Raw genomic sequence first — 25,649 nt, 5'->3', positions numbered from 1 at the left:
CATAGCGTGCGAGAGAGAAAAAGATCTATTATCTACATAAAAGTCCCCGCGACAAATTTATAAACAAGAGAGAAATTAAAAGATAGCCAACAAATTAATCGGTGTCCTCCTCCTATATATATATTTACGTACGTCATAATTTTATATAGAGATATATATTCGCGCGTGCAAAAAGGGGGAAAAGAAGAAGAGAGTGAACGTCAAATCCTTGTTTATTTTACATGTACTGCTGCTGGGGCTGCATGAGAGATTGAGGAGAAATCCTCATCTGACAATCGCGACTAGGGAAACCATTCAAACTTCCATTAGCGCTAACGTGCGGAGAAGAGCGATGATTATAGAGTCGAGATTGTTGTTGGGACGGCTGCGAATAGAGGAGAGGCGGAAGAGACATTTGCGATGATGCAATGACGCCCACACCGCAATTAGATTCATGAGATGATAGCTGTTGTTGTGGCGGCAGTGGCGGCGGCGGCGGAGGCGGAGGCGGCGGCGGCGGAAGAGCCGGATCCATCATCTTATCGATGTCGAACCATTGCCATTCCATGCCTTCAGGAAGACTGAGAGGACCTTCGACTAAAGCCAAGTCCCCATTTGATTCCATCATATTCAGACTTTCATCATCTGGGGGACCATATATATACATATATATCTCTTTCTCTTATTGATTACCGTTTGTCGACTCTTTGTTCGATTTCTTCTCCGTCACAACCGGATGTTTCCCCGACGTTCCATTCTTCCGCATCGTCGCCACGGCAGCGGCTTTCTTCCTCTTATCCCCGCCCAATAAGACTTTATCGCTCACGCCTCCATTGGTGACGAGTTGCGGCGGAATATCAGTGAAAACGTACGTGACAGTGGCGCCGCTACTAGCGCCCACGCTCTCCGCCGCCGGCACGCCACCCTCGCGCTGTTTCTCATTACTGCTCTTACGATAGGGAGCGGCGATTGCTTCGCCCAATAACTTGGGATCCTGATCGAATAACTCGACTTCGGCGCATCGCGAGCCGTCCGACGGCATGGGAGTGAGCGACGAACAACTAAGAGGTGGAATTCCTTGAGGGAGTTTGATGGAAGATGACGTAGATGGAGGAGGCGGGGGCGGGGGAACAGGATACTGTAGAGGAGGAACTCGCGCCGCCGCCTGTTTTCGACATTTTGTTTTGGATGAATTCGAAGAGGAGGATTTTCCTCGCGTGAGATCTACGGTCGGTCGAAGGGTGTCCGCTCCCGTCGAATCCGTTTCCATGGACGACGATGGTAGCGCTTCTTTTTCTTCGGCTCTCGCGTCATTTTCGATCTTCTCCTCGCTGTGACGCAATAAGAGAAATTGCATATATATATATACTTATTTTACCTGACTACGTAGTTGAGACACGTGATGTATTGGGCGCGTTGGGAACGGCTATTATAGGCGATTGTTGCGCTCGTTTGTAGCCACATCCATTGGCCGTCGCGCGTGAGAAAACGATACGATTTACTCACAGATTGACCCTTAGCAATAACTAAGAGAAAAAAGATATATAGATATATAGTCAATTTTGACTTACGATTTGTATGGCATCCTGCTATGGTGGACATGTCATTGGGATGATGAAAATGATAGACAACTTTGCCCAACATATCAGCTGGATCATAGCCAACCAAATGAGAAATCCTTCACAAATAATAATTAAATATTATTTATCTATACTTCTTCTTCCTTACCTTGAATCGCAGAATATGAATTTCATATCCAAACTGTGTCTCGACATGAAGCAGTTGCCAAGGAGACAGATTTCTGTCATGGTGGGCGGGTCCAGCGGTTTGCACACGGCCAATAAACCCAGACAATTATCCGGGTTACAGCGTTGCCGTGGCGACGAACTACGCTGAAATCGCATCTTTCCCACCATTTGAATTACCTTGTATCCGGGACACTTTATCCCACTCTTCTCGCCGCCTTTCTTACTCAAAATATTCTTCACCAGAATAAAGAAATTCCGATCGAAATCGGATTCTCTATGATCAACAGTACAATGAATATTCCCGGATGAAGAAGAATCTAAAATTAGACAAGGGACACATGAGAGATGCGCGCGCGCGCGCGTGCGCCAAAGGAAGTTTACTGACCCGACTGAAGAAACATATGTTGTTCCTCTCGCGTCTCCAATTCAAAGAGACGTCGTTCGGTTCGACAAAAACGCGACGGATTGAGATTGTCTCTCAAGTCGTCGTGATCGGAGGCGTGGCAGTAATCAAACAGCGACCGACCAATCAAATCCACCTCAATTAATTAGAAACATTAGGGGAAGGGAAGAGGATTTGCGGCGACGACTCACTTGAGATAGACCCAAATAGGCGGAAACGGTTTCGGAAACGTAGAGAACGGATCCGGAACAGGAGACAACGAGAATAAATCCCTCCAACGCTTGGACCATGTATTGACTGATCTGCGAGGCGATCGTAGCTATACGTAATCATTGTGACGACACAAACGACCAATGGACCAATCAACGTACACTCAGATGACGTCGTCGAAGCCGTAGAAAGTGTGGGCGGTGGCGGCGGCGGGAGAACAGACGCAAAGCGCGTTAGAGGATGAAGAATGACTGAACCGTCGCGCCAACCGCGATCGGCTAAAAGGAAAAAAAAAAGGCGATGAAAGGGGGCCCCCCCTCCCCTCGCTCGAACTCCTCCCTATGTACCCTTATCGAAGAACATCTTCATTCGAATGTAACTGATCGTAATTCGCAATATGGACGCCTTGTCGAGTTGGGACGTAATTGCCGAAGGAAGAGGAAGGAGACGCGCCAGTTCGTAGATTTCCGCGTTTTCGTGCTCGCGACGCATCTTCGCGGCGACGCGCGACGTTTCGCGACTAGGAAAAAAGAACGAACGATAGAAGGGGAATCGTGCGCGCGCGCGCGAATGCGAGAACGCGAGCGAATTGTTATTCTGTCGAGAGAATCCCGAGGGAAATGTGGGAACGACGAACGCGATGACGACGATTATTCTTGTTCTTACCGATTTGCTTGATGTGTCGTTCCGAAGCGCGCTTTTCTAAGGTGAGAGACGCGTTCAAGTGCGATATACGTACGGGGATCGTCGCGTTTTCGTTCTTTTTTCTCCCTCCCCTTTCTCTCTCTCTACTCTTTACGTTCGCAGACTCGTTTCTTCTCTTACCCTTTCGCTCGCTTCGACATGACGAAGACGATTGGCGACGAGTCGGTTTCGCTTGGACGTAGCTAGCAGAGGAGAGGAGGAGGAAAATCGACTCAAGGAGAGCAGACCAGATACCACAACGATCACGTGATTGTGACGTTCTCCTACAGTAGAAAGCGCGCTAGGTAGCGAATAAGATTACAAAAAAAAGATCGCCCGTCGCGGTTAATTTTTTTTATGTCGTTACCTACTCAACTGTTGTGTTTAATCGTCGTTTTACGAGACGATGAAGCGTCGACGCTACATACACAAATAAACGTTTAGAGCAAAGAAAAATAAAATTTTCACCTCTTTATGTTTGGCAATCGCGGAGAACTAGACGAAGGACGCGTTGCACCGCCGATTTTCAAGTGAGAGGGAATCGACGGACTAGTCGCCTTCGAATTGAGGCCCCCCGAGGGGGAACGCTTTCCAGTGGACGCCCCTGCCGCCGCCATTTTAGCTTTCGTTACACCGACGCTCGTTTTGTGAGCGACTGGCGGCGTTTTAGACGTCGACGATTTCTTTGACGTGCCGCCCGTCGACGATTGGCTGCCGCTTCGAGGACTATCTTTAACCGACTTCCCGGATTTCCGTTTCTTGGGAATCTCTTGTTTCCCGGATTTCATCGCTTCCGCTGCCTCGCGCGCGTTCTCTTCTTCCTCCTAAACACGTTATTTATTTATTAACAATGAATGAATGGATGAATGAATACCTTACCTTTATTATCAATAGCCTCTCTTCCTCTTCCTTCTTCGTATCTATTACATCCTCTTCAAAAAATGATTTTCGATTAATCTAAAATTACACGTGCGCGCGCTAAATAAATAAATAATTTTATTTATCCCCCAAACCGTTTCCATTGGAATCTCGATTCCATCCAATTCCACAATGGCTTCCCTTATCCCCATAGCAACGTCCTTATCCTTTTCGGAAGCCAACAAATGGCGAATGACGGTTTCAAGTTGCTGTAAGAGAAGACGATCCGTCGGCAATTTTAAAAGTCTTTTTAATTTGGGAAGAACGTGACACAATTTCAATCTGACATTGGCAACGGGATCCTAAAAAAATTCAAAAAAAATTACGTATATGAAAAGACATACTATATATCTTTACCTTGGCTAATACTAAAATATATTCAAAAAAGACTTCCTTGAAGAAGTGCTTGGAGAAGACTTCCATTAAAATAATACACAAATCAATAAACAAAAGACGATTTCGGTACGATTTCGACGCGCCCAATTCTAAATTTAAAAATCAATAATAATAAATTAATTAATTAAAGAGTACCTTCTACTAGCCTATGACACATTTCCTGCCTTTGCTCTAGTTTTCTATTGTGTCGTATTATAACGCAAAGAGTCTTGCAGGCGGCCAATTTTACAGGCAAAACAAACTATAGAAAACGAATGCATTCCCGTATGTACCACCTATAGATACACGTATTCCTAACCCTAGTGGAAATAATTTTGAAAAGACGCGGTATGAACTTGAAGTAGATCTGATCGGAGGTGAGACAGTCGGGGAGACACGAGAATTGTTTCAAAACGGCTTCGTGGAGTCGCCACGCGGGGAATTTCATCGCCGTCGCGTCGAGAGCGACGAGCGGGGAAACGAAATCGGGTAAACCCTGAGTCTGACGTCACAGAAAAAATCAATAAGAATATTTATTATTTTTGTGACGTCACTTTGTTTAGGCCGAGGTGTTGAGCGAAAAGTTTTAGAGAGTCTCCTAGATGGGGAACTAGACCTTGAAGGACCTATTTATATCAATGGGATTAATAAAATCAAAATATTTAATTTAAAATTCTACCTCTAATGACGGATCTTTCATGAGTAATATTAGTTCTCTCTTTACGGAAATAACGAGAGAATGACCCAAAGCCTTTGCTACCTATTTAATTAGGAGATTGGAGTTGATTTCTACTATGAGGAGGGTGTCTCTACTTCGTGGAATCCTAGTGCTATTGTTCTGCGTATTTGTGCGTGTTTATCTGTGCAGAGACTATGAAATGACGCGCTTAGCTCCTTGACGAAATTCTGACTCTCCACAAACAATAGCATAGCCTAAACATATAGAATTCAATATCAATTAAAACTACTCCAGTTTCACCCACTGGAAAATTGTAGGCACAACGTCTTCTACACTCCGCATTGACATCAATAGAAGAGCCAGACGTGGGCTGACCCTAAAATAAAAAAATCAATAATATCAATACTAATTAAAAATTATTTTTACAGAAGATTTCGAGGTGACTTTGGGAGGACCCCCCGTCGCGCTGCTACCATGCCAACCGCACAATTTTCTATAGATATCAATAAAAGAGTCTTTTTGCTCATCACTCATCAATTCTAAAAAATCAAAAAAAATCGTCTTATTTTTTTGAAATATTTGCTTTTTACTCTTAGTCACGTGACAAAATTTTCCGTAAAGTTGACACACTACCGGAAGTGCTTGATCTTTCGTTGCCATGGAAGAGGAAATGAATTGGTGCACCAAAGGAATCACTTTTGACGTCATAATATCTACAGAATCAGTCTCTTGCAATTATAGAATAAATAGAAGCGTTAATTAATTACTTTCGTCTAGTAAATCCAAAATCTCAGCCAGAGTCTCTATACTGGAAATTCTTACACTACACTCTTCATCTTTCATTAGTTCAATTATTTCCGGGAAGACGAGACTTGCAGTCAACTCACGTCTTATAAATTAATTAAATACTTATATCTTATTTAATTTTTTATTTTTACCCCAGGCCGTGGGCTATTGATTTCAATTGCCTACACATGCACGATCTGACGTCGTAATCCACATCTTGACACAATGACGTAGCCAATCCAAATATCTCCTTTTTAATCCTAAATCAATATTGATTCAATAGGGGGAAGAAACCAGGCTAGTCATGTGACCAGAAAGAGTCGAATTTCGTGGACATTTTTCCCAAAATTTCGCAACTTGCCAAACGAGATGAAACGGATTGAGAGAGTTGGCCTTTAGTCAAAGCCAAGCCCAACATCTAGATACACTCACATAAAGAAATAGACACACATAAGACACATGATGAGTGAATGCCTCTCTCTTGAGAATGTCTTTGGGAAAGTAGCCAATAGCAACAAGGAGAGTCCTCAGCCACTCTTTAGATACACCTAGACACAGAGTAGCAATAAGACATTTCATTCATCTCCATATCTACTTGTATCCTTATTGTCAAGTCCTGCTAGAATAGTTGCTAGGCAATTCTTGGCAAACAGATGCGGCGCAATGAGATTTTCATTGACAAGACAACGAAACGCCAAAGCGGAAGCGAGATGAATTTCCGCCGGCGACGAATCCAACATATCCTAATAATTTCCAATTCATAAATGAAATTGAAAAAATTATATCGTACGCAAATCTTCGGTAAAATCTTTCGCTGCGTATCGAACTCGTTTTCTTTCATTAGACGCGGCACCATGGAAACGGCGTTCACTTTCTGCACGTCCTGACCGTTTCTATGAGAACGCGAGAGCGCGCGCGCGTTATCGAAAACGGTAAAACGTCGACGTTTTCGCACTAAGATACGCGTCCTTTTGATTTCAAAGACACTTACTTTAGAAGATGAAATGTTCGAGCTATCGGACTCAGTTTTTCGTCTATGCTTAGCTTTTCGATCTCTTCCTGAGTCTAGAATGAGTTTGATTGCTATTTTGTCGCTTTCGAAGCGTTTCGAGTTCGTTTTCTTGACCTTTACGCTTCGAATCGATCGTTCCAGGCGGAAGTCGTCCAGGTCGTCGCATAGGTCGCGTGGCCATTCCATTTCGAGCGTTTCGAACTGTCTACGGTCGTCTCATTGGTCTTGCTTGGGCGAAAACGGGCGAATTCCACAAGAAGTGCTACTGCGCACGCCTGACTCACAGCCCGTATAAAATGAAGCACGTGCGAACAGTTAGGTAAATACATCTATGAATGAATACAGGTTCATAATTTCCATTCTGCCACCCAGCTCTCTCGTTTTGCCTCAGGTACGTTTTTACAATAAGTTCGGTGAAGGTCAATAGTCAGAGATTTCTTCGCTGACCAGCCTTTTGTCAATGCACATTTAAGAAACCATTCATTATTTTCCGCCCCCTGTGCGGTGTTTGGAACGACTCCTTCAACTGCATTCATAGCCACCGTTCGAGGATGAAAAGGTGAAGCGCCCTATAATCTTCCAGTTCAAGAGGCCATGGCATTGAATGTCGTCTACTGGAGACTGTCCAACAGGAACCTCCCAACATCTCGAAGCCGTGCGTTAACAGGCATTGACGTCACACTGTTTGGTTTGCGTCGGACGCTAACCAAATGCCGGATGCTAGCCAAATGTCGGATGCTAACCAAATGTCGGACGCTAACCAAATGAGATGAAAAGGTCGCACGTGCACGAACACACCGTAAAAGGGGGGTTCAACTTCCTAGAACAGCAGATCTCCCCGGAGCAGCCCTTTCACCACCAGGCGGAGAGAATCCCAGAGCGAGCGCTTTAATTCCCTTTGAAAATGACGCTGATGGAAAAGTACGAAAAATTGGGGAAAATCGGCGAAGGATCGTACGGTGTCGTCTACAAATCTCGAAATCGCGAAACGGGTCAAACGATCGCTATAAAGAAATTCGTCGAGAGCGAAGACGATCCCATTATCAAGAAAATTGCCATGCGAGAGATTCGAATATTGAAAGTAAGGGGGAAGGGCAATGTCCTCTGCGATCAATCGCGGACCCCGCCCCCTCGTACGTGTTTTCATTTTTTCTTCTTCCTTAGAACCTAAAGCACCCAAATCTCGTCAATTTACTCGAAGTGTTTCGACGCAAGCAAAAGTTGCATCTCGTTTTCGAGTATTACGATCATACGGTTTTGAACGAAATCGAGGCCCATCCCACGGGGTAGAAACCCAGACCCCTCCCTTTCTAATCTTATCACACATTGCCCAATTAGACTCGTACCCGTTATGGTTAAGAAAATAATTTGGCAAGTGCTACAGGCCCTTCAATATTGCCACAGTCACAATGTAAGGGATACATATTTCTCAGTCCCCTCCCACTTTTTATCATCTCTTTAGTGTATTCATCGTGACGTCAAACCCGAGAATATTCTCGTTACAACAGTGGGCATAGTGAAATTGTGCGACTTCGGATTTGCGCGAATTATAAGTAAGGAAAAAACGGCCTCGAATAGCCCTACTTATCAAAAGCGCAACTCCATCTGCATCGCCCCAATAGTAGCAAATTAGTCCCCTACCCATCTATAGGTCCATTCTTATCATTATAACTATTATCTCTGATCTACAGCGGGCTCAGGCAGTGAATACACTGACTATGTTGCAACACGCTGGTACAGAGCCCCGGAACTATTAGTGGGAGATACGGAATATGGTCCGGCCGTCGACGTATGGGCAATAGGTGCGCGGAAAAACGCGATTTCTCTTTATATACATATGATAGGGTATCCTTATTTTATCTCAAGGTTGCGTTTTTGCTGAGCTACTCAATGGGCAGACTTTGCTTCAGGGAAAATCGGATGTGGATCAATTGTTTCTAATACGGAAAACAATCGGTGAGACTTCTTTTTTATGGAGAAGTTTAAAATCTCGCTTATCTTTTTCTCTCTCTATTATAGGAGAACTAATTCCGCGTCATTTACACATATTTAGCACGAATTCGTCTTTCAAAGGCGTGGAAATTCCCCAGCCCGAAAAAACCGATCCCTTAGAAATAAGATTTCCCAAAGCGTCACCGGAAACTATGAGTTTTATGAAGGCAAGTCATTAATTAATTAATTTTTTAATTAATCATTGATTTTATAGAGTTGTCTAAGACTCGATCCGAGCGCTCGACCAACTTGTTTGGATTTATCACAACACGGTTATTTTGATGGATTCACGGTGCCCGACTTAAAAGGAGATTCCCACGCCTATATTATATAATCTAAGTTTGTCTAATAGCTTCTACTGGAAAGGGACGAACCGGTGCTGGAAAGGGACGAAATGGTGCACAACTTGGTGCACGACTTAGAAGTAAGAGATCCCCACGCCTATATTATATAACCTAAGTTTGTCTAATAGGATCTGCTGGAAAGGGACGAAACGGATTGAGACAGTTTGCCTTTAGTCAAAGCCAAGCCCCCCAAAAAAAGAAATAGATGCATAAGACACACGATGAGTGAATACCTCTCTCTTGAGAATGTCTTTGGGAAAGTAGCCAATAGCAACAAGGAGAGTCCTCAGCCACTTTTTAGATACACCTAGACACAGAGTAGCAAAGAAACATTTCATTCATCTCCATATCTATTATATAACTACTACTTGTATCCTTGTTGTCAAGTCCTTCTTGAGTCTAGAATTAGTTTGATTGCTATTTCGTTGCTTTCGAAGCGTTTCGAGTTCGTTTTCTTGACCTTTACGCTTCGAATCGATCGTTCCAGGCGAAAGTCGTCCAGATCGTAGCATATGTCGCGTGGCCATTCCATTTTGAGCGTTTCGAACTGTCTACGGTCGTCTCATTGGTCTTGCTTGGGCGAAAACGGGCGAATTCACAAGAAGTGCTACTGCGCACGCCTAACTCACAGCCCGTATAAAATGAAGCACGTGCTTGAGTACATACATGAGACATTTCCTAAAAAAAGCACACACACTGTTAATTGTTTTTAGTTATTTGAAGGCTTGCATGTTGGAGGCATTGACGTCAACGCCCCTTTCCACATCGATCTAGCCGTATCTTGGTCGCCAATCTGTATGCATCGAAATGATACTCGTTCTATGTCGTCTACTTTTTCATCATTAATTGCAATTGTGTAGCCAGGGTTGCAGGAGTAGTGTACGATTGAGCCCACAATCAAACCTGAGAACCAGATTTCCCCGTTCTTTGGAGCTCTCCAATAGGGACACAGTAATTCTAAAAAAAGACATTTCCACTTAATTTTAGATTAGAAATATATTACCTAGGCACTTTGTAGGAGCAGGATACCACTTGCTAGTGTGAATGCACTCTAACGTTGAGGAACGCACGCGTTTGAATCCTCTATCACAGTAATATTCAACTTTGCTGCCAAATAGAAAATTATTTCCTCTGAAATGGCCGTTACGTACTGTTGGAGGTGCACCACAGTTGACAGCTAAAAGCAGGCGTGTCTTTCATTTTCTAACAATTTTCTGTACAATACCTGAACAATTTGGAAAAGAAGAAGACCACTGGCCAGTATGAGTGCACTCCAATTCTGCAGAGCCACTTCGCTCATAACCAACGTTGCAGTGATAGGTAACATTATGGCCAAAAGTAAACAATTCTCCTTTATACAGTCCATTAGAAATAGTTGGAGGTGCACCACAGCTGACAGCTAAAATGTGCATGCAGTTCAGAATACATCCTAACTGGCATCGACTCACGTTCGCAGTGGGGCTCAATGCCCTCCCAGATGCCGTTTGTTCCGCATGATCTAATTGCTGCATCTTCTTCTTCAGCTATCTGGAAACCGGGGTTGCATGAGTAGTGTGCTTTTCCAGGATAAAACGTGTTTGGGATGAAGACCACTTTCCCATTTGGAATATCAGGCAAAGGACCGCAATCCTTAGCTATAAATAGAGTGTTTAATTATAACACCCTGTATTTACGGTCATTTTTTTACGTTGGCATGTGGGAGGTTGCGAAGTCAACGTTCCCCTCCAGTCTCCTCTAGCTTCTTCTTGTTTGCCTTCTTGTTCGCATTTGAGTTGCACAGTTTCTACATTCGCTTTTCTGCTGTTAATCGTGACGTCATAGCCGGGATCACACGAAAATGTCACAACTGAACCAAAACTGAGGCCGGCGGAAAGTTCAGTTCTTCCATTATCAGGTGAACTCAAATACGGGCAGTATATCTCTAAAGACACTTTTGACAACATGTTACTAATTGAATAAGTTCTCTTTGTTACGTGAACACTGTGGTGGAGGTAAAGACCAGTTGCCAGTGTAAAGACATGTCGATTGTACCCAGGCACTTCGTTTAAACCCAGGATTGCACTCATAGGTAATATTTTTGCCAAAAGTGAACTCTTTTCCTTCATATTTTCCATTAGGAATCATTGAAGGTTCGCCACAGTTGACAGCTAAATGTACTTTGAATCATACGTGATAAGCGACTTGGAAACTTACGTTCACACGTCGGAAATTTCGTCTCTCTTCTCTCATTATCTTTCCATTTTTCATCTTCACTGCATTTCCAGACCGGATTTTCAGGAGTAAGTACGTATCCCCGATTGCACGCGAATTCAATTGTTTTTGGATAGTGAAAGTCTTCTCCAACGACTCTCCCATTTCTAGGCACAGGCGGCGCACCGCATTGTTTAGCTGCATAAAAAAGAATTCAGTATTTTGTAAATAGAAAAAGAACAACCTTACGTTTACACATTGGAGACACATGAGACCATGACGCGACTTTGTTGATAACTTTGCAAGTCACAGCTTTGTGTCCAACCAAATCATAACTGCTATTGCAGATGAATTTTGCCGTGTCGTTTACATTTCGCCCTTCTAATTGAACTGTTCCAAACTCAGGTGAAGCTAACCCAGGGCACTTCATCACTAAAATTTTTTAGTTAGTCAGCATGCCGTGAAATTGACTGCGTGTACCTTGGCATGTTGGTGGAGACGAAGGATCCCAATTCCCAGTTGACTGACACACAGCTTTTTCTTTTCCTTGAAGCGTGTATCCATAGTAACAAGCATACTCTACTTCAGCGTTGAATTTGTAGTTGTTTGATAGCTTCTTATGATATCCATAGAGAGGATCATCAGGTTTTCCACAGTCAACAGCTAGAAAAAAAGGAATGAATAACAGTACGTGAGCACTTTTTTCACTTACGTTCACAGGTTGGAAAATTCGTCTCTTTTTGTTTATTATCTTTCCATTTTCCATTCTCGCTGCATCTCCAAACCGACTTTGCTGCAGGAGTAAGTACGTATCCCTGATCACACACAAATTTAATTGTCTTTGAATAGCGGAAATGGTGTCCAACTATTTCTCCATTAACAGGCGCACGCGGTCTAACGCATTTTTTAGCTGCATAAAAAAGAAGTCAGAATTTCTGTAAATAGAGAAAAGAGCCTTACCTTTAATCGTTGGAGGTGCATGAGACCATGAAGCGGTACTATTGATAACTTTGCAAGTTATAGTTTCAGGTCCAACCAAATTGTAACCACTATTGCTCTTGAATGTTGCCGTATCGTTTACGTGATTGCCCGTCACTTCAACGCTTCCAAACTTTAATTGAGGCAAATCAGGGCAGGTCATCACTAAAATTTTCCAGTTACTGTAGTTATTATGCGTGAACCTGACTGCATACCTTTGCATGTTGGTGGAGACTGAGGACCCCAATTCCCAGTTGATTGGCACGACGCTTTCTTTTCTCCTTGAAGCTCGTATCCATAGTAGCAAGCATACTCTATTTCTGCCGTGAATTTGTAGTTGTTTGATAGCTGTCTATGATATCCATTGCCAGGGTCACCAGGTTTTTCACAGTCAACAGCTAAAGGGAAAGAAAATGCTTCATTCGAATTTTAGTTTGTTCTAATGACAGTACGTGAACACTGCTCTTGTTTTTTCACTGCTTCCCACGTTTCTTTTAACCCACATCTAAATTTCTGCGGAATTTGAGGAATGTAACCTTCAGCACATCTGTAGAAAGCTGTGTCATTATAATAATTATCTCTGGATCCATTAATCCAAATCAATTTCTGAGACAGTTTAGGATGTGAACAAGAAATTCCTATAAATATCAGCAATTAGTCCAAGGTACAGTCATATTCATGTGCGCGTATGTACTTTTGCAAGTAGGAAAATCTGAATTCCAATAGCCATTCACTGAGATTCCATTTGATTTACAGTGGACTGTTTGTGAACCAGTAAGTTTATAGCCTTCTTTGCAAGAAAATTTAACTTTCCCGCCGTCAGCATAAATCTTTGTCTCGTTCTTGTTATCTTCAAATGTTTTTTGAGGCAGCGTGAATATACAGAATGGCCCTAGTCGAAATATTTCTAACTGTTCCATCTTTTGCATGATTGACCTTACGCTTGCACTTTGGAGGCTCATGTGACCACTTTCCATTTGATAAACATTGGCTTGTTTTACTTCCCACAACAAGTCTCCTGTTGGACTTGCAACTGAACTGAATTACGTTTGAATACGTGAAATCAGAGCTGTTAGTCTGGAGCTGAGTTGAGTCTCCAACTGGAGAAGGACAACGAACGGCTATTGTGTAAAGAAATATATTATAAACCGCCTTCAAGGTTATCAAGAACTCACGTTCGCAAGAAGGCAATTCTCCCCATTTGCCATTAGTTGAACAAGTTACGTTTGGGCTGCCAACCATTTCGTAGCCTTCCACACACTTATAAGTAGCTGTTCCTCCGCACGTTGTTGAATCCACGGTTGAAGTAGTAAAGTTTATGATAGGAGCCAGGCCGCATTCAATTTCTGCAATAACAAATTCGTAACTCGACTATCTGGTAATGACAAACGTTACTTTCACACGTTGGTACTTCAGAAGACCAAACAGCCTGGCGTCCGTCTGATGAATAAACGCATGCCTGATTTGCAGTTCCTATCAGTTCATAGCAACTGTCATTGCAACTGTAATTCCTTTTGCTTCCAATAACGTTGTCGTTATCTTCGATTGATAGAGTCAACGGGGGCGAAGGCACGGTGACGTCAGGGCACAAAAGAACTGTGAAAAGAACATTATAATAAAAATGGATAATATTGTCTTTCACACCTTCGCATGGTTCAAGATCTTCAATCCATTGACCATCTTCTCCGCAATGCATTGTTTGCTGCCTAGGACCCTTGCCATGGGGACAGGCATACGTAGAAATTTTATTGTCAACGTTATTTGTTAGCAGTAAATCTTTCTTTTTATACTCAGGTGGAGGAGGTGGACATTGTTTTGCTGCCATAAAAACAAAAATAACATTAAAACTATATATAAAATTAATTTCGTACTGCAATTTAGAGATGGCTGAGACCACGTTTCATTTCCAAAGCAAGTGCTAATATTATATCCTCCATTTGATACATAGCCTTCATTGCAACGATAGGTGGCTTCTAATGCATTCCAAGGTGTGCAGTTATATTCGACGGTGGCATTTTGAATAAGAGGAGCAGACTGGTTACAGGTCACCGCTATATAAAGAGATTAAATAAACATTAGATCCGCATAACTAAAGCAGACTCACCTCCTTTCACTGCAACTTCACACACCTGCAGACCTTGACTGCGTACAGAATCACGCTCATTGGCATCGTTTTTGAGAAAAAATACAAATCGTCCTTCAACTGGAGGCGAACAGTTAAATACAGGTTCATAATTTGGATTGTCTCTTTGATGGATGTATGCTAATCCACACTGAGTATTTCCTTCATGGGTATTATTGTTTGGTCCAACATAGACTTTTAGTCCATTCTGCCAGATTGCTCTCCAGTTTTGCCTCAGGTACGTTTTTACAGATGATATCAGATAAGTTCGGTGAAGGTCAATAGTCAGAGATTTCTTCGCTGTGCCGCCTTTTGTAATTGCGCATTTTTCGAACTGGCCTTCCGCGGTGTTTGGAACGACTCCGTCAACTGCATTCAGAGCCACCGTTTTGGAATTAAAAGGTGACGAACCCAAATGAGCTTTGGGTTTTACGATCGACCAGTTCAAGAGGCCATGGCATTGAATGTCGTCCACTTGAGACTGTCCAATAGCACTTCCAGTTGCAATGAGAACAAAGAAGAAAACTTGCAACATCTCGAGGCCGTGCGTCGCGTAGCTCGATCAGATCCGGACTGTGCACTCAACCCCTAAGACACGACGATGAGATGAAAAGGTCCCACGTGCGAAATTGCGTCACGAACCCAGGAAAGGGGGGAGAGAAAACTTCCTAAACGAGTGAGTTTCAAACGAAGCGCTACTGTGCGTCGTCCAGATCATCGCGTGGCCATTCCATTTTTCGGCGACGGTCGTCTCATTGTCTTGCTTGGGCGAAAACGGACAAGAAGTGCTACTGCGCACGCCTGACTCACAGTCCGTATAAAATAAAGCACGTGCTTGAGTACATACATGACACGATTCCTGTTAATTGTTTTTAGTTATTTGAAGGCTTGCATGTAGGAGGCATTGACGTCAAGACTCCTTTCCACATCGACCTAGCCTTATCTTGATTTCCAATCTGTATGCATCTCAATGATACTTGTTCTATGTTGTCCACTTTTTCGTCGTTAATTGCAATTGTGTAGCCAGGGTTGCAGGAATAGTGCACGATTGAGCCAACAAACAAACCTGTAAACAAGCTTTTCCCGTTCTCTGGAGCTCTATATTTCAAAAATGGACATAGCAATTCTAAAAGAAGTTCGCAGAAGTAATTTTAGATTAAAAACAGATTCTTACCTAGGCACTTTGGAGGAGTAGGATGCCACTTCCTAGTGTACCTGCACTCTAACGTTGAGGAACCCACGCGTTTGAATCCACTATCACAGTAATACTCGACTCTGCTGCCAAATACGAAATTCTTTCCTCTGATATGGCCGTTACGCATAGCTGGAGGTCCACCGCAGCTGACAGCTAAATGTGCCTATACTTTCAATTAGAAATGATAACCGACTTTGAAACTTACGTTCACAAGTTGGAAAATTGGTCTCTCTTCTTTCATTATCTTTCCATTTTTCATTTTCACTGCATCTCCAAACGGACTTTGCAGGAGTAAGTATGTATCCCTGATTGCACACGAATTCAATTGTGTTTGGATAGTGAAAGTCTTCTCCAATAATTCTCCCATTAACAGGAACACGTGGTCTGATGCATTTTTTAGCTACACAAAAAGGAACTCAGAATTTTGTAAATAGAAAAAGAATAACCTTACGTTTACACGTTGGAGGTACAAGGGACCATGAAGCACCAATATTGATAACTTCGCAAGTCACAACTTCAGCTCCAACCAAATCATAACCGCTATCGCACATGAATTTTGCAGAGTCGTTTACGTTCCGCCCTTCTAATTGAACTGTTCCAAACTGAGGTGGAGCGAACCCAGGGCACCTCATCACTAAAATTACTCAGTTAGTCAGCGTACCGTGAAATTGATTTCATACCTTTGCATGCTGGTGGAGACGGAGAATCCCAATTTCCTGTTGACTGACACAAAGCTTTTCTTTCTCCTTGAAGCTTGTATCCATAGTAGCAAGCATACTCTATTTTGGCCTTGAATTTGTAATTGCTTGATAGCTTCTTATGATATCCATAGATAGGGTCATCAGGTTTTCCACAGTCAACAGCTAAAATTCGTTCCAATGACAATAGACACAAGATAAAAACGTATTGCGTTTATACCTTCACATGGTTCAAGATTTTCAATCCATTTACCATCGTCTCCGCATTGCATTATTTGATACCCCTGCACTGTGCCATAAGGACAGGCATAGAGAGCCGCCATATTCCTGAAGTTTGTCCTAAGCAATAACTCTTTGTATTTGAACGGAGGAAGTGGACATTGTTTTCCTGCAAAGAAACAAAACTAACATTGCAATTACATAAAATCACTTTCATACTGCAATATAGAGATGGATAAGACCATGTTCCACTTTCTAGGCAAGTGCTAGTAGCCTTTACTCCATCTGATACATAGCCTTCTTCACACTGATAGGTGACCGTTGTATTCAGCGATGCGCTATGAGAACGAGCGTTAGGAAGAGGAGGAAGCTGGTTAAACGTCACCACTAAATAATACTGAGTATTAATAAATGAAATGCAACGAGTATGTGCTCACCTTTCACTGCAACTTCACACACTTGCAGACCGAACCTCCTGTTATCGCTCCCGAGAAGAAATACAAATCGTCCTCTAACTGGAGGCGAACAGTTAAATACAGGTTCATAATTCCCATTTTGGTAGGTGTATGCTGATCCACACTGAGTATTTCCTTCATGGGTATTATTGTTTGGTCCAACATAGACTCTAAGCCCATTCTGCCACGAAGCTCTATGGTTTTGCCTCAGGCACGTTTTTATTGATGATATCAGATAAGTCCGGTGAAGGTCAATAGTCAGAGATTTCTTCTCTGGCGTGCCGTAATCTTTTGTTATTGCGCATTTATAGAACTCTCCATTTTCCGGAACGACTCCGTCAACTGCATTCAGAGCCACCGTTTTGGAATTAAAAGGTGAGTCACCTAAATGAGCTTTGGGTTCTATAATCGTCCAGTTCAAGAGGCCATGGCATTGAATGTCGTCCACTTGAGACTGTCCAATGGCAGTTCCAGTCGCAATACGTGGTATCTGACTTTGAAACTTACGTTCACACGTTGGAAAGTTCGTCTCTCTTTTCTCGTTATCTTTCCATTTTCCGTTTTCACTGCATCTCCAAACCGACTTTGCAGGAGTAAGTATGTATCCCCGATTGCAAACGAATTTAATTGTGATTGGATAGTGAAAGTCTTCTCCAACGACTCTCCCATTTCTAGGCACACGTGGTCTGATGCATTTTTTAGCTACGTAAAAAAGAATTCAGTATTTTTGTAAATAGAAAAATAAAAAACTTACGTTTACACGTTGGAGGTATATGAGACCATGAAGCGACTTTGTTAATAACTTCGCAACGTATAGCTTCTACGTATCCATCCAAATTGTAACCGCTATCGCACTTGAATGTTGCTGTGCCATTCACATTTTGCCCTTTTACTTCAACTGTTCCATTCTTAGGTGGAGCCAACTCAGGGCACTTCATCACTAAAATTTTCTAATTAGTTAGCATGCTGTGTGAACTTTATTGATTAGAATGTACCTTCGCATTTTGGTGGAGACGGGGGTTTCCAGTTCCCTGTTGCTTTACACAAAGACGTGTTTCTTCCTTTAAGCTCGTATCCATGGTAGCAAGCATACTCTACTTCAACCTTGAATGTGTATTCAGGGAGCTTTTTATGATATCCATTGAGAGGATCATTAGGTTTTCCACAGTCAACAGCTAAAAGAAAAGTCAGTGTTTCATAGTTCAGTCCGTTTTAATAACAGTACGTGAACACTGTTCTCGTTTTTTCACTGCTTCCCACGTTCCTTTTAACCCACATCTAAATTTCTGTAGAGTTTCGGGATTATAGCCTGAATCACATTTATAGATCGCTGTAGCATTGTATTCAGTCCCCGTGTCATTGACTCGTTTCAAGTTTCGAAGCAAGAGCGATTCATCTCCACAAGTAATTTCTAAAGTCAACAAGGTAAACAAACAGCTTTCTTCATAGTTCATGCGCATAAATACTTTTGCAAGTAGGAAAAGGTAAATCCCACTGCCCCATAATTGAGATTCCATTTGATTTACAGTGGACTGTTTGTGAACCAGTAAGTTTATAGCCTTTTTTGCAAGAAAATTTAACTTTCCCGCCGTCAGCATAAATCTTTGTCTCGTTCTTGTTCCCTTCCAATTCCACAATCATGCTTGTTTTTTGAGGCGGCGTGAATATACAGAATGGCCCTAGTAGAAATATTTCTAACTGTTCCATCTTTTGCATGATTGACCTTACGCTTGCACTTTGGAGGCTCATGTGACCACTTTCCATTTGATAAACATTGGCTTGTTTTACTTCCCACAACAACTCTCCTGTTGGACTTGCAAATGAACTGAATTACGTTTGAATACGTGAAATCTGAGCTGTTAGTCTTGAGCTGAATCGAGTTTCCAACTGAAGAAGGACAACGAACGGCTATTGTGTAAAGAAATATATTATAAACCGCCTTCAAGGTTATCAAGAACTCACGTTCGCAAGAAGGCATTTTTCCCCATTGGCCATTAGTTGAACAAGTTACGTTTGGGCTTCCAACCATTTCGTAGCCTTCCTCACACTGATAGGTAGCTGTTTCTCCACACGTTGTTGCATCTACGGTTACAGTAGCAAAGTCAACGATAGAAGGACGGCCACAATCGATTCCTGAAATAACAAATTAGTAGCTCAGGCATGTCAAATGACAACTTACTTAGACATTTCGGTACTTCAGAAGACCAAACAGCATGGCGTCTGTTTGATGAATAAACGCATGTCTGACTTGCAGTTCCATTCAGTTCGTAGCATCTGTCATTGCAACTGTAATTCCTTTTGCTTCCAATAACGTTCTCGTTTTCTTCCATTGATAGAGTCAATGGGTGCAAAGGCGCGGTAAGGTTAGGGCATAAAAGAACTGTCAAAAAACACAATATATAGTATATATAGTACAATTACCAGTAGTGTGTTTCACACCTTCACATGGTTCAAAATTCTCAATCCATTGACCATCTTCTCCGCATGATATTAGTTGATGCCTAGGACCCTTTCCATAGGGACAGGCATAGAGAGCGGTTCTATTCCTGTAGATTCCCCTAAACAATAGCTCTTCAGGCTTGGGCGGAGGAAGTGGACATTGTTTTCCTGCAAAGAAACAAAATTGACATTGATGGTACATAGATTTTATTTCATACTGCAATTTAGAGATGGCTGAGACCATATTCCATTTTCTAAGCAAGTGCTTGTAGCCTTTCCTCCATCTGCCACATAGCCTTCTTCACAATGATAGGTGACCGTTGTATTCAGTGATGCGTGATGAGAACAAGCGTTTGGAAGAGAAGGAAGCCGGTCAAATGTCACCACTAAATAATATTAATCAATAACATAAAATAGAATGCAACGAGTATGTGCCCACCTTTCACTGCAACTTCACACACCTGCAGACCACGCCTGCGTACATAATCACGCTCATTGGCATCGTTTCTGAGAAGAAATACAAATCGTCCTTCAACTGGAGGTGAACAGATAAATACAGGTTCACGGATTGCTGTTCTCTTTTGGTAAGTGAACTTTGATCCACACTGAGTATTTCCTTCATGGGTATTATTGTTTGGTCCAACATAGACTCTAAGCCCATTCTGCCACGAAGCTCTATGGTTTTGCCTTAGGTACGTTTTCACAGATGATATCAGATAAGTCCGGTGAAGGTCAATAGTCAGAGATTTCTTCTCTGGCGTGCCGTTATCTTTTGTCATTGCACATTTATTGAACTCTCCATTTCCCGGAACGACTCCGTCAACTGCATTCAGAGCCACCGTTTGGGAATTAAAAGGTGACGAACCCAAATGAGCTTTGGGTTCTATAATCGTCCAGTTCAAGAGGCCATGGCATTGAATGTCGTCCACTGGAGACTGTCCAACAGCGGTTCCAGTCGCAATGAGAACAAAGAAGAAAACTTCCAACATCTCGGAGCCGTGCGTCGCGTAGCTTGCTCAGATCCGGACCCCTAAGACACGATGAGATGAAAAGGTCCCACGTGCGAAATTACGTCACGAACCCATAAAAAAACTTCCTAAACGAGTGAGTTTCAAACGAAGCGCTACTGTGCGTCGTCCAGATCATCGCGTGGCCATTCCATTTTCGGCGACGGTCGTCTCATTGTCTTGCTTGGGCGAAAACTGACAAGAAGTGCTATTGCGCACGCCTGACTCACAGTCCGTATAAAATAAAGCACGTGCTTGAGTACATACATGACACGATTCCTGTTAATTGTTTTTAGTTATTTGAAGGCTTGCATGTTGGAGGCATTGACGTCAAGGCTCCTTTCCACATTAATTTACCTGAATCTTGATTTCCAATCTGTATGCATCTCAATGATACTTGTTCTATGTTGTCTACTTTTTCATCGTTAATTGCAATTGTGTAGCCAGGGTTGCAGGAGTAGTGAACGACTGAGCCCACAATCAAACCTGTGAACAAGCTTTTCCCGTTCTCTGGAGCTCTCAAATAAGGACATAGTAATTCTTAAAGAAATTCACACAGTAGTAATTTTAGATTAATTAAAAATAGATTCTTACCTAGGCACTTTGGAGGAGTAGGGTACCACTTTCTAGTGTGCAAACACTCTAACGTTGAGGAACCCACGCGTTTGAATCCGATATCACAGTAATACTCGACTCTGCTGCCAAATACAAAATTCTTTCCTCTGATATGGCCGTTACGCATAGCTGGAGGTCCACCGCAGCTGACAGCTAAATGTGCCTGTACTTTTAATTAAAAATGATAACTGATTTTGAAACTTACGTTCACACGTTGGAAAATTCGTCTCTCTTCTTTCATTATCTTTCCATTTTCCATTTTCACTGCATCTCCAAACGGACTTGGCAGGAGTAAGTATGTATCCCTGATTGCACACAAATTCAATTGTGTTCGGATAGTGAAAGTCTTCTCCAACTATTTTTCCATTAACAGGCACACGTGGTGCACCGCATCTTTTAGCTACATAAAAAAAGAATTCAGTATTTTGGTAATAGAAAAAAATGACTCCCTTACGTTTACACGTTGGACGTTCATGAGACCATGAAGCGACTTTGTTGATAATTTTGCAAGTTAGAATTTTATCGCCAACCAAATCGTAACCCTTATTGCACTTGAATTTTTCCGTGTCATTCACGTGTCGCTTTTTTGATTGAACTATTATTCCATTCTCAAATGAAGCCAACTCAGGACAACGCATTGCTAAAATTTTCTTAGTTAGTTACCATGCCCTGAACTTGACTAATTGATTTCTCTACCTTTGCATTTGTTTGGAGGCCCAGGTGTCCACTTCCCACTTGATTCACACGACGATTTTCCTTCTCCTTTAGTAAGCAGCTTGTATCCATAATAGCAAACAAATTCTACTTCGGCCTTAAATGTGTAATCATCTGATAGCTGCCAATGATATCCATAGAGAGGATCATTAGGTTTCCCACAGTCAACAGCTAAAATTCGTTCCAATGACAATAGACACAAGATAAAAACGCATTGCGTTTATACCTTCACATGGTTTAAGATTTTCAATCCATTTACCATCGTCTCCGCATTGCATTATTTGATATCCCTGCACTGTGCCATAGGGGCAGGCATAGAGAGCCGCCATATTCCTAAAGTTTTCCCTAAGCAATAACTCTTTGTATTTGGACGGAGGAAGTGGACATGGTTTTCCTGCAAAAACAAAATTAACATTGCAAATATATAAAATTAATTTCATACTGCAATATAGAGATGGATGAGACCACGTTCCATTTCCAAAGCAAGTGCTAGTATCATGTCCTCCATCTGTGGCATAGCCTTCTTCACAATGATAGGTGGCTGCTAATGTATTCCAAGGTGTGCAGCTATACTGGACGGCGGCATTTTGAATAGGAGGAGCAGACTGGTCACAGGTCATCGCTAAATCAAGAGATTAAATAACAAAAATTAGATGCCTATAACTAAAATAGACTCGCCTCCTTCCACCACTGCAACTTCACACACATGCAGACCAAACCTCCTGGTATCGTTTTTGAGAAGAAATACAAATCGTCCTCTAACTGGAGGCGTACAGTTAAATACAGGTTCATAATTCCCATTTTGGTAGGTGTATGCTGATCCACACTGAGTATTTCCTTCATGGGTATTATTGTTTGGTCCAACATAGACTCTAAGCCCATTCTGCCACGAAGCTCTATGGTTTTGCCTCAGGCACGTTTTTATTGATAATATCAGATAAGTCCGGTGAAGGTCAATAGTCAGAGATTTATTCTCTGGCGTGCCGTAATCTTTTGTCATTGTACATTTATTGAACTCTCCATTTCCCGGAACGACTCCGTCAACTGCATTCAGAGCCACCGTTTGGGAAAATAAAGGAGGAGAGCCCAAATGAGCTTTGGGTTTTACGATCGTCCAGTTCAAGAAGTCGTGACATTGAATGTCGTCCACTTGAGACTGTCCAATAGCAGTTCCAGTCGCAAACAGAACAAAGAAAACTCTAAACATCGCGTAGCTCGATCAGATCCGTACTGTGTGCTCCACTCGTAAGACACGGCCAGATGAAAGGTTGCACGCGCGACATCACATCACGAACCCGCCATAAACGCGGAAAGGAGGAGGGACCGATCACTTCCTAGAAAAGACGGAAGCGAATTCTACAAGAAGTGCTAAGAAAACGGAAGCGTTCACCCTAAAACTTCCTTTTATGGCCTCAAGTAGCCGAGGTAGTAGACGGATCTTACTGCGCACGCCTAACTCACCAGCCCGTATGATGTGAAGCACGTGCTGCTTACATGCATACATAACACGTTTCCTAAAAAAAGACGCTGCTAATTAATTCTTTTTAGTTATTTCAAGGCTTGCATGTAGGAGGCATTGACGTCAAGGCTCCTTTCCACATTGACCTGGCCGTATCTTGATTTCCAATCTGTATGCATCTCAATGATACTTGTTCTATGTTGTCTACTTTTTCGTCGTTAATTGCAATTGTGTAGCCAGGATTGCACGAGTAGTGCACGACTGAGCCCACAATCAAACCTGTGAACAAGCTTTTCCCGTTCTCTGGAGCTCTCAAATAACGACATAGTAATTCTTAAAGAAATTCACACAGTAGTAATTTTAGATTAAAAATAGATTCTTACCTAGGCACTTTGGAGGAGTAGGATACCACTTTCTAGTGTGCATACACTCTAACGTTGAGGAACCCACGCGTTTGAATCCACTATCACAGTAATACTCGACTCTGCTGCCAAATACGAAATTATTTCCTCTGATATGGCCGTTACGCATAGCTGGAGGTCCACCGCAGCTGACAGCTAAATGTGCCTATACTTTCAATTAGAAATGATAAGCGACTTTGAAACTTACGTTCACAAGTTGGAAAATTGGTCTCTCTTCTTTCATTATCTTTCCATTTTCCATTTTCACTGCATCTCCAAACGGACTTTGCAGGAGTAAGTATGTATCCCTGATTGCACACGAATTCAATTGTGTTTGGATAGTGAAAGTCTTCTCCAATAATTCTCCCATTAACAGGAACACGTGGTCTGATGCATTTTTTAGCTACACAAAAAGGAACTCAGAATTTTGTAAATAGAAAAAGAATAACCTTACGTTTACACGTTGGAAGTACATGGGACCATGAAGCACCAATATTGATAACTTCGCAAGTCACAACTTCAGCTCCAACCAAATCGTAACCGCTATCGCACATGAATTTTGCAGAGTCGTTTACGTTCCGCCCTTCTAATTGAACTGTTCCAAACTGAGGTGGAGCTAACTCAGGGCACCTCATCACTAAAATTCTTTAGTTAGTCAGAATGTCATGAACTTGATTTATTGCATACATTGGCATCTTGGTGAAGACTGAAGATCCCATTTCCCAGTTGATTGACACGAAGCTTTTCTTTCTCCTTGAAGCTCGTATCCATAGCAGCAAGCATACTCTATTTTGGCCTTGAATTTGTAATTGTTTGAAAGCTTCCTATGATATCCATAGATAGGATCATCAGGTTTTCCACAGTCAACGGCTAAAATTCGTTGCAATGACAATAGACACAAGATAAAAACGTATTTCATTTATACCTTCACATGGTTTAAGATTTTCAATCCATTTACCATCGTCTCCGCAATGCATTGTTTGATATCCCTGCACTGTGCCATAAGGACAGGCATAGAGAGCCGCCATATTCCTAAAGTTTGCCCTAAGCAATAACTCTTTGTATTTGAATGAAGGAAGTGGACATGGTTTTCCTGCAAAAACAAAATTAACATTGTAATTACATAAAATCACTTTCATACTGCAATATAGAGACGGATAAGACCACGTTCCACTTTCTAGGCAAGTGCTAGTAGCCTTTCCTCCATCTGATACATAGCCTTCTTCACAATGATAGGTGACTGTTGTACTCAACGATACGTTACGAGAACAAGCGTTTGGAAGAGGGGGAAGCTGGTTAAACGTCACCACTAAATAATACTGAGTATTAATAAAATAGAATGCAACGAGTGGACGCTTACCTTTCACTGCAACTTCACATACATGCAGACCTTGTGCGAGTATATGCTTATTTTCCTCATTGCTATCGTTTTTGAGAAGAAATACAAATCGTCCTTTAACTGGAGGTGAACAGTTAAATACAGGTTCATAATTCTTATTTTGGTAGGAGTATGTTGATCCACACTGAGTATTTCCTTTGTGGGTATTATTGTTTGGTCCTACATAGACTTGCAGTCCCGTCTGCCATTCAGCTCTCATTGCAGTTTGCCTTAGGTACGTTTTTACAGATGACATCAGATAAGTACGGTGAAGGTCAATAGTCAGAGATTTCTTCGCTGACCAGCCTTTTGTTGATGCGCATTTATAGAACTCTCCATTTTCCGGCCCCTGCGCGGTGTTTGGAACGACTCCGTCAACTACATTCATAGCCACCGTTTGGCGAAATAAAGGTGGAGAGCCCAAATGAGCTTTGGGTTTTACGATCGTCCAATTCAAGAAGCCATGGCATTGAATGTCGTCCACTTGGAACTGTCCAACAGCAGCAGTTCCAGTCGCAATGAGAACAAAGAAAACTCCCAACATCTCGAGGCCGTGCGTCGCGTAGCTCGCTCAGATCCGTACTGTGCACTTCGCCCCTAAGACACGACCAGATAAAAAGGTCCCACGTGCAATATTACGTCACGAACC

The 25,649-nt window shown here is 42.3% G+C and overlaps 7 protein-coding genes across 12 annotated transcripts; 1 reads left to right on the top strand and 6 right to left on the bottom strand.

The window, feature by feature from the left end:
* Positions 1 to 7: 7 nt before the first annotated feature.
* LOC136199018 (single-minded homolog 2-like) lies at positions 8 to 3,304 on the bottom strand. Of its 2 annotated transcripts, XM_065989111.1 has the most exons (11): positions 3,166 to 3,304; positions 3,007 to 3,042; positions 2,688 to 2,860; positions 2,502 to 2,618; positions 2,322 to 2,449; positions 2,113 to 2,266; positions 1,708 to 2,044; positions 1,551 to 1,657; positions 1,358 to 1,505; positions 673 to 1,310; positions 8 to 624 (listed from the first exon to the last, which is right to left on the bottom strand). In XM_065989111.1, exons 1-11 carry the CDS (start codon positions 3,183 to 3,185, stop codon positions 218 to 220), a joined length of 2,265 nt encoding a protein of 754 aa, XP_065845183.1. In that variant the 5' UTR covers positions 3,186 to 3,304; the 3' UTR covers positions 8 to 217. The 2 variants fall into 2 exon arrangements, with proteins under 2 accessions (XP_065845183.1, XP_065845184.1); XM_065989112.1 differs by lacking the exon at positions 3,007 to 3,042 and having other exon boundaries at positions 3,166 to 3,303.
* LOC136199014 (serine/threonine-protein phosphatase 4 regulatory subunit 4-like) lies at positions 3,288 to 9,483 on the bottom strand. Of its 3 annotated transcripts, XM_065989108.1 has the most exons (22): positions 9,364 to 9,437; positions 6,909 to 7,961; positions 6,774 to 6,847; positions 6,573 to 6,675; positions 6,378 to 6,525; positions 6,257 to 6,330; positions 6,094 to 6,200; positions 5,935 to 6,042; positions 5,764 to 5,885; positions 5,587 to 5,709; positions 5,423 to 5,535; positions 5,301 to 5,372; positions 5,131 to 5,250; positions 4,997 to 5,077; positions 4,872 to 4,943; positions 4,637 to 4,819; positions 4,474 to 4,579; positions 4,300 to 4,427; positions 4,038 to 4,244; positions 3,904 to 3,981; positions 3,493 to 3,848; positions 3,288 to 3,444 (listed from the first exon to the last, which is right to left on the bottom strand). In XM_065989108.1, exons 2-22 carry the CDS (start codon positions 6,978 to 6,980, stop codon positions 3,396 to 3,398), a joined length of 2,496 nt encoding a protein of 831 aa, XP_065845180.1. In that variant the 5' UTR covers positions 6,981 to 7,961; positions 9,364 to 9,437; the 3' UTR covers positions 3,288 to 3,395. The 3 variants fall into 3 exon arrangements, with proteins under 3 accessions (XP_065845180.1, XP_065845179.1, XP_065845181.1); XM_065989107.1 differs by lacking the exon at positions 9,364 to 9,437 and having other exon boundaries at positions 6,909 to 8,292; XM_065989109.1 differs by lacking the exons at positions 6,257 to 6,330; positions 6,378 to 6,525; positions 6,573 to 6,675; positions 6,774 to 6,847; positions 6,909 to 7,961 and having other exon boundaries at positions 9,364 to 9,483.
* LOC136199050 (cyclin-dependent kinase-like 1) lies at positions 7,629 to 9,503 on the top strand. The gene is made up of 10 exons (XM_065989151.1): positions 7,629 to 7,875; positions 7,959 to 8,080; positions 8,133 to 8,205; positions 8,257 to 8,347; positions 8,486 to 8,596; positions 8,661 to 8,750; positions 8,814 to 8,953; positions 9,001 to 9,078; positions 9,139 to 9,210; positions 9,259 to 9,503. Exons 1-10 carry the CDS (start codon positions 7,699 to 7,701, stop codon positions 9,286 to 9,288), a joined length of 984 nt encoding a protein of 327 aa, XP_065845223.1. The 5' UTR covers positions 7,629 to 7,698; the 3' UTR covers positions 9,289 to 9,503.
* A 241-nt stretch (positions 9,504 to 9,744) lies between these two features.
* LOC136199003 (sushi, von Willebrand factor type A, EGF and pentraxin domain-containing protein 1-like) lies at positions 9,745 to 15,190 on the bottom strand. 3 transcript variants are annotated; one of them, XM_065989085.1, is made up of 21 exons: positions 15,063 to 15,190; positions 14,403 to 15,008; positions 14,170 to 14,349; positions 13,943 to 14,116; positions 13,694 to 13,894; positions 13,474 to 13,644; positions 13,240 to 13,419; positions 12,993 to 13,190; positions 12,751 to 12,936; positions 12,514 to 12,696; positions 12,281 to 12,463; positions 12,033 to 12,230; positions 11,801 to 11,983; positions 11,570 to 11,752; positions 11,324 to 11,518; positions 11,104 to 11,277; positions 10,818 to 11,051; positions 10,579 to 10,764; positions 10,356 to 10,529; positions 10,134 to 10,307; positions 9,746 to 10,087 (listed from the first exon to the last, which is right to left on the bottom strand). In XM_065989085.1, the coding sequence occupies exons 2-21, from the start codon at positions 14,953 to 14,955 to the stop codon at positions 9,840 to 9,842; spliced, it is 4,158 nt and encodes a 1,385-aa protein (XP_065845157.1). In that variant the 5' UTR covers positions 14,956 to 15,008; positions 15,063 to 15,190; the 3' UTR covers positions 9,746 to 9,839. The 3 variants fall into 3 exon arrangements, with proteins under 3 accessions (XP_065845158.1, XP_065845159.1, XP_065845157.1); XM_065989086.1 differs by lacking the exon at positions 13,943 to 14,116 and having other exon boundaries at positions 9,745 to 10,087; XM_065989087.1 differs by lacking the exons at positions 12,033 to 12,230; positions 12,281 to 12,463; positions 12,514 to 12,696 and having other exon boundaries at positions 9,745 to 10,087.
* A 28-nt stretch (positions 15,191 to 15,218) lies between these two features.
* LOC136199005 (sushi, von Willebrand factor type A, EGF and pentraxin domain-containing protein 1-like) lies at positions 15,219 to 19,588 on the bottom strand. The gene is made up of 16 exons (XM_065989092.1): positions 19,427 to 19,588; positions 19,167 to 19,367; positions 18,950 to 19,120; positions 18,716 to 18,895; positions 18,454 to 18,666; positions 18,213 to 18,398; positions 17,983 to 18,162; positions 17,742 to 17,927; positions 16,970 to 17,689; positions 16,752 to 16,919; positions 16,534 to 16,701; positions 16,296 to 16,478; positions 16,067 to 16,249; positions 15,821 to 16,015; positions 15,595 to 15,768; positions 15,219 to 15,546 (listed from the first exon to the last, which is right to left on the bottom strand). The coding sequence occupies exons 2-16, from the start codon at positions 19,315 to 19,317 to the stop codon at positions 15,293 to 15,295; spliced, it is 3,312 nt and encodes a 1,103-aa protein (XP_065845164.1). The 5' UTR covers positions 19,318 to 19,367; positions 19,427 to 19,588; the 3' UTR covers positions 15,219 to 15,292.
* A 1,063-nt stretch (positions 19,589 to 20,651) lies between these two features.
* LOC136199024 (C4b-binding protein-like) lies at positions 20,652 to 23,096 on the bottom strand. The gene is made up of 8 exons (XM_065989118.1): positions 22,441 to 23,096; positions 22,205 to 22,384; positions 21,989 to 22,156; positions 21,745 to 21,933; positions 21,503 to 21,688; positions 21,254 to 21,448; positions 21,028 to 21,201; positions 20,652 to 20,973 (listed from the first exon to the last, which is right to left on the bottom strand). The coding sequence occupies exons 1-8, from the start codon at positions 22,967 to 22,969 to the stop codon at positions 20,726 to 20,728; spliced, it is 1,869 nt and encodes a 622-aa protein (XP_065845190.1). The 5' UTR covers positions 22,970 to 23,096; the 3' UTR covers positions 20,652 to 20,725.
* A 119-nt stretch (positions 23,097 to 23,215) lies between these two features.
* Positions 23,216 to 25,597, bottom strand: LOC136199023 (sushi, von Willebrand factor type A, EGF and pentraxin domain-containing protein 1-like). The gene is made up of 8 exons (XM_065989117.1): positions 24,983 to 25,597; positions 24,764 to 24,931; positions 24,548 to 24,715; positions 24,310 to 24,492; positions 24,077 to 24,259; positions 23,831 to 24,025; positions 23,605 to 23,778; positions 23,216 to 23,554 (listed from the first exon to the last, which is right to left on the bottom strand). The coding sequence occupies exons 1-8, from the start codon at positions 25,542 to 25,544 to the stop codon at positions 23,316 to 23,318; spliced, it is 1,872 nt and encodes a 623-aa protein (XP_065845189.1). The 5' UTR covers positions 25,545 to 25,597; the 3' UTR covers positions 23,216 to 23,315.
* Positions 25,598 to 25,649: the final 52 nt, after the last annotated feature.

Source organism: Oscarella lobularis, chromosome 20 (assembly GCF_947507565.1).
Source record: "Oscarella lobularis chromosome 20, ooOscLobu1.1, whole genome shotgun sequence".
NCBI classification, from domain to species: domain Eukaryota; kingdom Metazoa; phylum Porifera; class Homoscleromorpha; order Homosclerophorida; family Oscarellidae; genus Oscarella; species Oscarella lobularis.
Note: the sequence above shows the minus strand (reverse complement) of the source record. Positions and strands in the feature narration are given on the sequence as shown.

Excerpts from the sequence above, each read along its gene's own strand:
- LOC136199018 (XM_065989111.1), bottom strand. The coding sequence starts at position 3,185 with ATGTCGAAGCGAGCGAAAGG. Across the intron at positions 2,861-3,006 it reads ACGACACATCAAGCAAATCG|TCGCGAAACGTCGCGCGTCG; the intron begins GTAAGAACAAGA and ends CTTTTTTCCTAG. Across the intron at positions 1,658-1,707 it reads TTCATATTCTGCGATTCAAG|GATTTCTCATTTGGTTGGCT; the intron begins GTAAGGAAGAAG and ends TTATTTGTGAAG.
- LOC136199014 (XM_065989108.1), bottom strand. The coding sequence starts at position 6,980 with ATGGAATGGCCACGCGACCTATGCGACGACCTGGACGACTTCCGCCTG. Across the intron at positions 5,536-5,586 it reads ATTTTGTCACGTGACTAAGA|AATTGATGAGTGATGAGCAA; the intron begins GTAAAAAGCAAA and ends TTGATTTTTTAG. Across the intron at positions 3,982-4,037 it reads TCGAGATTCCAATGGAAACG|ATTAATCGAAAATCATTTTT; the intron begins GTTTGGGGGATA and ends GTGTAATTTTAG.
- LOC136199023 (XM_065989117.1), bottom strand. The coding sequence starts at position 25,544 with ATGTTGGGAGTTTTCTTTGTTCTCATTGCGACTGGAACTGCTGCTGTT. Across the intron at positions 24,932-24,982 it reads ATGTGAAGTTGCAGTGAAAG|TGGTGACGTTTAACCAGCTT; the intron begins GTAAGCGTCCAC and ends AGTATTATTTAG. Across the intron at positions 24,493-24,547 it reads AAATCTTAAACCATGTGAAG|CCGTTGACTGTGGAAAACCT; the intron begins GTATAAATGAAA and ends AACGAATTTTAG.
- LOC136199024 (XM_065989118.1), bottom strand. The coding sequence starts at position 22,969 with ATGTTTAGAGTTTTCTTTGTTCTGTTTGCGACTGGAACTGCTATTGGA. Across the intron at positions 21,934-21,988 it reads AAATCTTAAACCATGTGAAG|CTGTTGACTGTGGGAAACCT; the intron begins GTATAAACGCAA and ends AACGAATTTTAG. Across the intron at positions 21,689-21,744 it reads GCCTCCAAACAAATGCAAAG|CAATGCGTTGTCCTGAGTTG; the intron begins GTAGAGAAATCA and ends AGAAAATTTTAG.
- LOC136199050 (XM_065989151.1), top strand. The coding sequence starts at position 7,699 with ATGACGCTGATGGAAAAGTACGAAAAATTGGGGAAAATCGGCGAAGGA. Across the intron at positions 8,348-8,485 it reads CGGATTTGCGCGAATTATAA|CGGGCTCAGGCAGTGAATAC; the intron begins GTAAGGAAAAAA and ends TCTGATCTACAG. Across the intron at positions 8,597-8,660 it reads CGTCGACGTATGGGCAATAG|GTTGCGTTTTTGCTGAGCTA; the intron begins GTGCGCGGAAAA and ends TTTTATCTCAAG.
- LOC136199005 (XM_065989092.1), bottom strand. The coding sequence starts at position 19,317 with ATGGAAGAAAACGAGAACGTTATTGGAAGCAAAAGGAATTACAGTTGC. Across the intron at positions 18,163-18,212 it reads AAAACGAGAACAGTGTTCAC|CTGTTGACTGTGGAAAACCT; the intron begins GTACTGTTATTA and ends CTTTTCTTTTAG. Across the intron at positions 16,016-16,066 it reads TGTACCTCCAACGTGTAAAC|CTAAAAAATGCATCAGACCA; the intron begins GTAAGGTTATTC and ends CTTTTTGTGTAG.
- LOC136199003 (XM_065989085.1), bottom strand. The coding sequence starts at position 14,955 with ATGTTGCAAGTTTTCTTCTTTGTTCTCATTGCAACTGGAAGTGCTATT. Across the intron at positions 14,117-14,169 it reads TCAGCCATCTCTAAATTGCA|CAAAACAATGTCCACCTCCT; the intron begins GTACGAAATTAA and ends TTTTTATGGCAG. Across the intron at positions 13,645-13,693 it reads TGAAGTACCAACGTGTGAAA|AAATTGAATGCGGCCTGGCT; the intron begins GTAACGTTTGTC and ends TTGTTATTGCAG.